The sequence below is a fragment of the Pongo abelii genome, chromosome 3, assembly GCF_028885655.2.
Source record: "Pongo abelii isolate AG06213 chromosome 3, NHGRI_mPonAbe1-v2.0_pri, whole genome shotgun sequence".
Classification (NCBI taxonomy): domain Eukaryota; kingdom Metazoa; phylum Chordata; class Mammalia; order Primates; family Hominidae; genus Pongo; species Pongo abelii.
The window spans coordinates 116024961-116036722 of NC_071988.2; the positions used below are offsets into that span (position 1 = coordinate 116024961).

The 11762-nt window shown below is 34.2% G+C and overlaps 1 protein-coding gene across 3 annotated transcripts in view; it reads left to right on the plus strand.

Moving 5' to 3' along the window:
- The window catches only part of PDLIM5 (PDZ and LIM domain 5), a 215723-nt gene that overhangs the window by 121299 nt on the left and 82662 nt on the right, over window positions 1–11762 (plus strand). For 2 of the 3 annotated variants that reach the window (XM_009240198.4, XM_009240200.4), the window contains exons 5-8: window positions 810–1228; window positions 9864–9881; window positions 10448–10620; window positions 11287–11323. In XM_009240198.4, the coding sequence (XP_009238473.2) occupies window positions 810–1228; window positions 9864–9881; window positions 10448–10620; window positions 11287–11323 (647 nt within the window). The remainder of the gene's footprint in view (window positions 1–809; window positions 1229–9863; window positions 9882–10447; window positions 10621–11286; window positions 11324–11762) is intronic. The other variant, XM_002814977.6, reaches the window with a different exon arrangement.

Below are 11762 nucleotides of genomic sequence, written 5' to 3' on the forward strand. Positions count from 1 at the left end.
GACCTTTCTTACTAGTTGTTTTTTCTTTGGCTGCTGACGATGGGGAAATATCGAAGATTTTTTTTTCTTCATGTAACTATTAAATATTTATTTTGGAAAAGGAAAAGAATTTTATTCTATCTCTGAATCGTATCTTAAAACATTCAGAGAGAGAAATGGAGGTGGATTACAGGAAAGAAAGGATTTTGTTTTATTTGCTTGCTTTTTAAAGTTTTTTTTTTTTCAAATTCTTTAAGATTATTAATTAGAGTTTGCACATTCCTGAGTTAGGTGAAAATGATCTTATTCCCTGTGTGTTTTTTTTTTCAACTTAAAGAGTTAGAAATGTGCTGCTCCTTCTGGGTGAAACAAATGACTCCACTCTGGAGAGAAATGGGACTATGGGCTTTGAAAGATGGAAAGATGGGCTTTGGATATTTTAACATAAAAAACACCTCAGTTAGCAATGTTTTGTTTATTGTAGGGTATTTAAACATTTTTCCTTTGGAATATGCCTAGGTTGACACTGATGAGGGGCTTTAGGCTTTCTGATAGTTTTCCTGCTGTATTTCCAAAATATTTTGAAACTACTTTCATTTTTATTTTTAAAAATTATACCTAGTGTGTGCATCTGTGTTATGCATATTGGGACTAGTTAGCGTGCATGTTATGCTTTATCAGCCCATTGTTTTTATCTGGAAACATGATGTTTGAGCTGCTAACCTGATTGTGTTTGTCTTTTAAAAAATCAGCTCTGTGTTCTTTTCAGTGCAATACACTTTGCATGTGTTTGGTGTGGTTTTGTGTATGTTTATTTTTGTTTTACGTAGGGAGAACCTAAAGAAGTAGTTAAACCTGTGCCCATTACATCTCCTGCTGTGTCCAAAGTCACTTCCACAAACAACATGGCCTACAATAAGGCACCACGGCCTTTTGGTTCTGTGTCTTCACCAAAAGTCACATCCATCCCATCACCATCGTCTGCCTTCACCCCAGCCCATGCGACCACTTCATCACGTGCTTCCCCTTCACCCGTGGCTGCCGTCACTCCTCCCCAGTTCGCTGCATCTGGACTGCATGCTAATGCCAATCTTAGTGCTGACCAGTCTCCATCTGCACTGAGCGCTGGTAAAACTGCAGTTAATGTCCCACGGCAGCCCACAGTCACCAGCGTGTGTTCCGAGACTTCTCAGGAGCTAGCAGAGGGACAGAGAAGAGGATCCCAGGGTGACAGTAAACAGCAAAATGGGTAGGTGGCTAAGGGTGCTTTCTGCTCTTACTAAAACTCTTCTTTCAGGTAATTTCCAGGAAATAATCTACATTCCCCTCCCCCAAAACCAACTTTCTTTGAAGGAAGGGAGATGAAGTATTATTTGCCTTATTAACATATGGCCTTTATATACATAGGGTACTTTCTACAAAGCAATTATCACTTATTCAAAAGCTACTTGTGCATTTTGACATGTTCTGAACCATGTAACATTTCTGTAACTCATTTTTTGCAAGTCCCAACACAGCATTGAGCAGCTGGCACTTGTAATGCAAGGCAAATCTTGAATCTTTCTTCCTCAATTTTTTCATCCTTTTAAATAGGCCACCAAAAGTTCAAACAGTGGTTACAGTTGCTGTCACCTTACACAGCTCATCGTAAGGAGAGGGGAAATCATGAATCTGTAAGTGTTTTTTTTTCTAGGAGGTAATCTTAGGAAAACCAGTCCACTTTTGACTCATGTCTATATGTGAAGCATTAGCTTAGAGCAGAGAGTTAACAACATTGTTTTCAGATAAGTTTAAGTTAGAATTTATTCTTTAAAAGCAGACAGTAATGAAACAACAAGGCATACTTAGAAAGCATTAGAAGCAAATTATAAAATACTTTCCTTGTAAAGGTTTTCTAAAATGAGTAAATTTAAGCCATTGGACACTAAACATACAATGTTAGCAGAACATTTTGAAAATGTGTTTCTTATCGTTTTTCCCTTTTGGGGGGTATGTTTTTATAAAAAAAATTGGTTGAAGTTATTAACTTATTTGAACTACACATAGTTATAAGATCACACATCTATTTTTCAGCAACCTTCAATTATTTGTTTTTTTTTTTTTAACACTTTCAGTTCAAATATAATGTTATCAGATAGTCAGGAATTTATGTTGAGGAGCAAGGATTTAAGTTGGCCATGAGAGGTTACGTACAGTATCTTTTTTAAAAATAATTCTTTTCTATAATATAATCCTACTTGCAAAGAAAAAACTAAAGAAAAGAGAGAGAATAATGATGGTCACTCTATTCCTTTTGGAATTCAGGGATGATACTTTAAGGCAGTCATTTATGTAAAATCATTTTGATCAGATTTATTGTGACAAACGTGTACCATAAAAGGAAGACAGACAAAGGGAAATAGTCTACAGGCCTGATGATTTTTACCAATGCCAGTTCCCAGGAAAATATAATTAAAATACTTGTGTGGATAGGTCCATTCTCTGAGATAATCCCTTCCGAATGTTAATTCCTGTAATGAAGAGGCTGTGCTTTCTGTAGCACTGCTGCCATGGCAACTTTGGGGCTTTGAAAGAGAAGGTGGCAAAACTCCAGGCTGCTGCTGAGACAGGGAGAGCAGGAGCTCTAGAAGAACAGCTCCTGGGCTGTACATATGGTCTTGAGGTTGTGGGTGGCTTTCTAAAGTTCTGAGATATATATATATATATATGTATATATATGGAGGAAAACTAATATCCTTCAAAAAAGAATGTTATTTTTTCTTTCATGTGAGGAAGAGAAACAGTATGGAGTGTTCAGTAGTCTTTTTTTTTTTTTTTTTTTTTTAGTATGTTTATTTTAAGACAATAGATTTTCGAGTAATCAGAGTAGATATCCTGCAAAGAAAGATGCTGTCTGTCAAATGCAAGCCACACAGAAGACTAAAACAGTTTACTATGTTTATTAAATTCCAAGTTCAGTAGAAAAACATCCATTGAAGGAAGTTTCTTAACTAAAATATTTTCTACTAGCGCTTCTTGAAATCTCATAAAAAACTCTTCTTAATGGAAAGTTGTAGAGGTAAAAGCAAACAGGTTATGGAAAAGTACTGCATTTAAAACATCTGAAAATACCAAGCTTAAGTTTTGTGTTTTATAAGCACAGCTTTGGTGTTAAAACTTGAAATGATTTAAAGCTTATTATTTTTAAACTGAAACTAGGCAGTATTATAGAGCCTTTATGGTGGCTTCTTAATCAATTGGCAGTGTTTATGAAGCACATGCCTGCTGTCCAGCACTGTGCAAAATTCAGGAGAAAAGAGATTACTACATATTTGGCATCATTTTCAGGCAAGTTACTGCTTTGCATTTGCAAACTGGGTGTATTTAAAAATAGCTTGATTTCAAATGTCTAGATGTTAGGACAATAAAAACTTGATTACTCTGAAAATAAAGTGTGTTGTCTGTGAAACTCTGAGACACATTGGTAGCACCCTTTCGTTCACAATATTTAGATTGTAGAAATAAAAATAAATTACACACTTTACTAGTCAGTGATGTGTCATTTTGAAGAGTAGGTGTCTTGTGCTATTAATGGATGCATTTTTTGCATAAGTTGTCAAACTTTTTCTGGAATCGGTGTCAAACTTGTTACTATTATATTTCCCAGATTTTTATAATGTTGCAAAATACCTACAACAAAACTCTTTTAAAGTTGAGAGTTGTTACTTTATATTTATATTAGTTATTTTTTAATTTAAAAAATAATACATACCAATGACCAAAAATTTAAGAGTTCAGAAGGATGTAAAGTTAAATGCTTAGGTTGTCTTTTTCCTCAAAGCACCAGGAGGACTATTAGTTTTTAGTTTTTAAGCTAGTTTGATAGCTATTCCACACAAATTTATATAGCATTGATAGATATAAACAGATGCTTATTAATGAAGCATCATTACTAAGAAATAATTAGCTGTTCATCCTAATAGCATGAAATCTGTACATAACGTTGATATTTTTAGAATATTTTAAATTAATAGTATGTAAGCATTCCTGTTCCTTCTTATGAGTAAGGATTAAGGCATGTTAAGAAACTTTAAATCTTTCTTCTGTATGTACAAATTATTGGTCATAGCTGGCTGTTTTCTTTACTGCTCTCCTTACTCTACTAAGAGCAAAATGGGACTTTATATTTCAAACTGGAAGGATTGCTGTTTTGCATCAAGTAGTTTAAGTGATTTACCTTTTCCCTTTCCATATATCCTTGCATTATAATGTGCCACTGCTTTCAAGAGGTAAGTCTTTTAGTATCTTATAATAATTTTAATTTTGTTGGACTGAAATTTCTTCTAACAGCTCCTGTGTGGTATTTTGAAGAACCTGGCCTTGGAAGATTAAAAAAAAATGATGTGGTAGTAATATTTTAAAATACTTTTCTCTTTGCAGAAAACACAAGTGACAAAGTTAGTATCCACATTACTGGAGAGGAAATATGGTGATTTATATATGAGTAAACAGCATGAATGCCTGATTTTTGCAAAATTAAGTTAAATTTTGCAAAAGAGCTGTAATTTAGAATAACCACATTTAGTATTTTCAGTAAGCTTGGTTTGCATTGCTATGTTGTGGTGAATTGCTTTATAGTAATAAATAGTAGTGTTTAACGTAAGTCATAAAATGTATGTGGGTTTTGCTATGTATTGGTTTAAAAGAAGCAGTGCTTGGGAAAATGTAATTTATATCAGTCAAGACTGGTAGAACACAAAGATAGAAGAGAAAGCATAAACATTTATACCACTAGTGAATAACATGTAAAACTGAGTTGATGTCCAAATCAGTGTCAAAAGCTTATGGTAAATTCTCTTAAGAACCTTTATGATTTTTCTAGAGAGTTTTAATTCAATGTTGCTGGCAGGTTCAGACCTCTATATGTACAGTTGTGTGTCAGTGGATAATAGAAAGTCCACACATCTTTGAAATTTGTTAAGAGAGATAAATACCAACTGATTAAATGTCACCATTGGTGTAGATGTTGGGAATCACTGTGGTATAACTTTCAGACCTCACTTTTGTGTTCCATTGGTATTGACACTACACTGGCTCATGATTACTAGCTTTAAAAACAGGTAAAAATCACATCAGATAAGAACTTAAAATAATTTTATTAATTAACTTATAGTTATTCTGAACGTGTACTAAAAGTTTTTTAGCATCACACGATAAAGTAGAATTGGAAATTCGAAGTATCTATCTTGGGACACATCCAAGAGAATTAACTACTGAATTATCAGAGCAACTTCATTCCAATGTAGCTGTGGTCTCCCTAATTGAACAGTTTTATGTTTTATATATATAGGAATATTGCATACCAGTGTAAACATCCCCAAACCCTGTTTTATTTTTTGTCCATTTAAAGTTAAATTTTTCTGGATGGAGACTTAGGCTAGTTACTAGATTCCAGTGTAAAAATGTTAGACTTGTAAAGGGGGAGAATGGTGTTTGGAAAAATCAACATTTAGGTTAGATAGAATTTTTTTTTAATTCAAGATTAAGATTCATTAATCTGTTAGGTATTGCTATGCATTGTTCTAGGTGTTTCTAAATGTGTTATGTGATTTGAGTCTTTAAACTCTGATGCCAAGAGATTACATACCTTTCTCAAGTCACATATCTTATGAGTAATAGAGCTAAGATTTGAGCCTAGGTCTTTTGAAGCCAAATTTTGGTGTGCCTTTCCCTATATCATCTGCTTGTGACTTGGGCTTATTTCTGTGGCTTTGAATTAGTATTTATTCTTAATGATTATAGAATTGAATTGAAGCTATATGAATCAATTGATGTGCATATATTACAATTAGGTTAGATATTCCCTTTTTATTTTGAGCAGTTGGGGAATCTATTCCAACAATAAACCTGTATTTGTGTGGTTTTCAAAGTGCCTTCAAATATGCTAAACATAACCTTAGAGGAAGTCTGAAAGATAGAGAAATTGTCATTGATTTCACTGTTGAGGAAAATGAGGCTTCTGTAGATTGCAGTTTGCCCAGGGCATGGGGGAAAGTGGGCAGCACAGCCAGTATGAGAAACCAGATCACCTGGCTATCATGTTAGCACATTTGCCACTGCCCTGTATGATGGACTATTCCATTTGGGCACATTTTCTAAAATATGTAAAAATATTTATTTGTCATACTCAAATTGTCACCTTTAGGTTGAAATCAGTCAACCCTCCACTTGCTGCCCCTCCACCACACCATTGAACATTTGCCCCCACTTGACTTCATATTAATATAAAACATTTTTCCTAAACTTTAAAATGTTTAAATATACATGTAAAACTCAGCTCTGTTCAGGATGAGGTTATTTTGCAAAACTATTTCCCTGCTACTTAAAATAACAAGGCAGAGGAGAGAATGCTGTGCATTGTGGCTACAGAAGAGTAAATACAAGCAAACTATTGAGATCAACTTAATCCTGCATCTCACCCTCACTCAGTGTAACTCAGCCCTCTGAGTTTATGAAACTGATTTTGACATGTGGAAATATAGCAACACTGACCAGTCTTAGCATTAAAACTGGTAGGCAGTTTTTCCTACTATGTTTATAATGAATTGTTACTTACTCTGACTAAACATCATTGCAGAATTGAATAATGTTACAGTGTGTTCTTTGGCAAACTATACAGTTTATACTTTAGTCTTTTCTATCCCTACTGTAATGTGAATGTGTTGTTAATGATTCTGCACTTAATAGGCTATGTGAATGAATTATGTCTTGAGGTTCTTCCACTTCAGGTGTCACTAACTTAGTTCCTTTACCATGTCTTATCAGACACGCCTTCTGGGCAAAAATTATGTCATTGATAATACAGAGCTACGGAATTCCCACAAATCACTTCTGAAGTTACTGGAACTTGCTTGTGAATGAGGGTGGTATTAATGAGGGACAGGAGAGAGTAAGAAAATTGAGTCATAGTTCATTATTTATGATCCACTGTGCTTCCTGCATTTTTCATCATAGTCACTACTAAGAAACAAGAAAAATTTCAAATGACATATTATTCTTTTATAACATATGATTCAGGATAATTCATGTGAGAAATTTTACTTGCTATTAATATATACTTCTATTATGTTAGACTGAAAGATTTTTCTCTTATTCACTTCTGATTTTAAAAGTGATTCTAAAATGATCTATTTCTACATTTTACATCTGATTGCTTTCTGTCCTTTGTTAAGAACATAATAAGAATTTGGATTCATGTTTAAATGATTTTTATAAAACCTTGTGCATTTAAAAAATAGTGGATCTTTCAGTCACTTGATACTTGAATTAGCATTAATACATAAAATAGTTTTCAGTGTTTTGTGGGATGGGGGAACAAAACTGTTGTCTTGATTATAACAGTGTAGTAGAATTTTTACTAACATTTGTTCATTTTTTTTGTCTATGTTTACATGATTATTTTGAAGCATGATGTTTGTGTAACATCTTCACTGAAAATCATTGTTTTGAATTTTATTTCATTTTCTTTTCTTTTTCTTCTTTTTCCCCTCTTTGTCTATTGTTCATCTTCCGGGGAACATCAATGTCTTCTCTACTCTATCACATCTTTTTTTTGTGTGTATTATTCTTCCCTCAGTAACCCTGGCACTGTGTAAGTACTTAACCAATGATTCACTTTGTAATTGTCTCTGTAACTTTCCTTCTTGCTTTCAATTTAATACTACCAGCAAATTTTGTTAGGATTTTCTCATTATAAGAATTTTCAAAAATGTTAAGGAGCATAAGAAGCATTTTTTTTTATGCTAGAGAATTTTATATGCATCAGAGGTATGTTTAGAACACCCACACTTCTGTAATGAAAAACTTAGTAAGTTAACCTTCATTGAGATATAGATGAGTATTATGGACAGTGTATACCAGAGTTAGAACTGTAGTTTGGGCTTTCCTTTAGCTTATTATTATTATTATTTTAATGTCTGTATTTTGAAATAAATTACTTGCTCCTGAGAGTAAAGTTTACATTATATCCCAAATGCATTTTTTAAAATAAAATTATTGAAATTTTTCTTTTCTTTCGTCATGGTCATCGCACTCTGGAGTTTCAGAACCAGAAAGCACTAAATGTTTAGAAACTTTATATCATTTGACATAAGACCTTAAGGTGTGGTAAACAACACAAAGAATCTAAGGGGTAGTGTACTTTTTACAAATGTGTCATAGCTAAAAATGCTACTTAAGTAGCGTCATTCTATTATTCATGATATCTTAGCTTGACACCATTGTTTTGTTTTTAGAGACTAAACCTTTTATAGAGGATAAAATAGTCTTACACTTGAAATTGGCATCATTTAAGAGCAAACTACACTCAATACTTGTAGAGAAATTTAAAACTATAGTAAGTTTAGTAGCTTAATATAAAATTTTTCAAGGACTTGCATAAGATAAAGAGTTGTCTGTTTTATGGCTGCCAAAGGTAGTGTGTTTATGAAGAAATGTATGCTTATTTCTTAATTTTAAAACATTTTGTTCATTTTTAAAAGAACTAGGTTTTGTTCAATATTAGTGGAAGGTCTTTTAGATATTTTACTTGTGGAATCATGGTATTACCATATTACCATAAGTTATAGTATTTTTTATGATTTTTTGCATAAATGTTACTGATTTGTTATTTTGTATATGCAGATTATTCATAGTCTTAGAACATGTATTACAGTTGATTTTCTAGTAATCATAAAAGAATACCTTATGATCATTACGTCATGTTATATACTGCAGAAAGCACTTTACATACATTATCTATCTTATTTGTTCTTAAATAACCCTTTAAGATGCAAGTCTTATTTCTCAGATGAGGAAATTGAGCTTAGAGAAATGACTTGCATAAAGCACACACTGAATCTGATTTTAAAGCCAGTGTTACTAACTGTAATTCTATCCTGTTCTTCACTGGGGAAAAGCTTTTCCAGTGTGCTGAGACAGTTTTGGTTATGTAACTATTAAAATGATGACAGTCGTGTGGCCTGCGGATAGCACTATGATTTTCTCACAGTGAGTTGAACCTGGCAGGTGTTGCCACTCACATCTGACCACATTTATAACACTTTCTGTACTCGTATCTTGTGCCAGTAGTCTGCTAGTCCAGATTCATATTCCTTTTTCTCTTTTGAAATTAAACTCATAGCCTCCAAAAATTTGCATTTGCCATGCTTTGAGGGGGGAGAAGTGGAGACTATTCATGATGCTCAATATATCATACAGTGTTAAAATATACATTGCAAATTCCTTTGTATTTGTGCCCTTTTGAAATAAAAATGAATGTTCTTAGCAAACTCAAAGTTCTTGAACTCTGTAGTTTACACATCCTCAGAACAACACTACCTTGTATGTGATATTCAAGAGACTGAGTTTCTAAAGAGTCGTAGAGCCAAGCTTTAAATTCTGATCTGTTAATATATATTTCAGTAGTTGCTAATAATGCCATACCTCTTCTTCACTATGCTGATCCCACACACAGCTTTCTTTAGGAGAAGGAATACCTGTACATATGAATGAGAAAACTGTAGAAAATAATAGTTCGGACCCTTTTCAAAATTGTATTCGGAATTGCTAGTTTAGCCTTTACTAAACCATACTTGGTTCCTGGGCCTAGCGAAGATTTGATCATTTAATTTCGTGAAAGCCAATACATTCTAGCAGCATATTGATATTAATGGCCATTGTGAATATAGTCCGCATCTGTGTTTTGTATGGCATACAATGGACAATACAAATAATTTCAAGAAGTTTGATTTTGACTACTATGGACTTTCATTTTCTAGTTGTTTTCTTTTTTTCATATCATTTTCCTTTCCTTTTTCTTCATGTTGGAAATCTTTCTTCTGCTGCCTTCCTCTGTCAATTAAAAGGAAAATCCCACCTAAACGGTAATCTTTCTGTTGAATACATTCTAATAGCATTGTTTTATATTAACATTATAAGTGCAGTTTTTTACTTATAATTTAAAATTTTGTTTTGTTTTGTTTTGTTTTTTTGTGAAACAGAGTCTCGCTCTGTTGCCCAGGCTGGAGTGCAGTGGCGTGATCTTGGCTCACTGCAACCTCTGCCTCCCAGGTTCAAGCGATTCTCCTGCCTCAGCCTCCCAAGTAGCTGGGACTACAGGCACGTGCCACCACGCCCAGCTAATTTTTTGTATTTTTAGCAGAGACGGGGTTTCACTGTGTTAGCCAGGATGGTCTCAATCTCCTGACCTCATTATCCGCCCGCCTTGGCCTCCCAAAGTGCTGGGATTACAGGCGTGAGCCACCGTGCCTGGCCTATTTTAGGTAGATCTTTTAAAAAATTGAGACCGAATATACTTGCAGAGCAAACTGTTTATATAAAAGGAACACTGAAGATTAATCATATAAATTATAAATAATTTAGTAGATGATATTTTATCCTTTTAATATAACTTTACAATTTTTAATTTTTTTTTTCTCCTTAACCCTAGCCCACCAAGAAAACACATTGTGGAGCGCTATACAGAGTTTTATCATATACCCACTCACAGTGATGCCAGCAAGAAGAGACTGATTGAGGATACTGAAGATTGGCGTCCAAGGACTGGAACAACTCAGTCTCGCTCTTTCCGAATCCTTGCCCAGATCACTGGGACTGAACATTGTAAGTGAACTTCTAGGTATCCTAATGGATGAATGTCTTTTCGCCACAGAGAGTAGCATCGAGACTGATTGGTAGTTGTCAGAAAACAACCCCGAGACAGTTTGCTTTTAAATTACGCTGTGCATAACATGGGTAATATAAATAAGAACGCAGGCGAGGCGCGGTGACTCATGCCTGTAATCCCAGCGCTTTGGGAGGCCGAGGCAGGCAGATCATGAGGTCATGAGTTCGAGACCAGACTAGCCAACATGGTGAAACCTCGCCTTTACTAAAAATACAAAAATTAGCCGGGCATCCTGGCAGGCACCTGTAATCCCAGCTACTTGAGAGCCTGAGGCAGGAGAATCATTTGAACCGGGAAGACAGAGATTGCAGTGAGCTGAGATCACACCACTGTACTCCAGCCTGGATGATGGAGGGGCTCTGTCTCAAAAATAAATAAATAAATAAATAAATAAAACACCAGCCCAGGAGAGTAACATTGAAAAGTATAGACGTAATAGTAGTTGTACTAACTATAGTTTATAGCCAATAACAGGCTACTATGGAATCCTTTTCAGTGGCTCCATGGAAGTTGAACATTTGATATTGATTGGTGCAGGTAATTGCTTAAGTGATTTTGAAGTTAAAACAAACTAATATTGAATACTGCTTATTATATTTCAGTGAAAGAATCTGAAGCCGATAATACAAAGAAGGCAAAGTAAGTTCTCTGTCTTTTTGACAATTGAATGTTTTCCTTTCACGAATGGTCTCAATTTAGTTTTTCAAATTGTCAAGTGTAATGGTATGGCATTTCGTCTTTGCAGCTAGAAGCTAAGCATTTAACTTTGGTGCCTTTTGTGTGAACTAAATGTACAACTTGCAGATTTTAAAGGGTAGATATTGTCTGGATTTTAAGGCTTGTTTTCCTTAGTATTGAAATAAGAAGTGGGCAGAAGGGTGTATTTCGGGGTGCTTTGCTAACAATACATATGTCTGTGAATGAGCTCGTGTGTTGTCTTGCAGTCACTTTATTTTGAACATAAAAATGTATGTTTCCAAGAGGGATCTATGGATTAATTGCTATATTTCTAAAAATGCTCTACCCTTAAGATTTTTGCCACTTAATAAAACAGCTATGTGAAATTAAGCTTTTATAA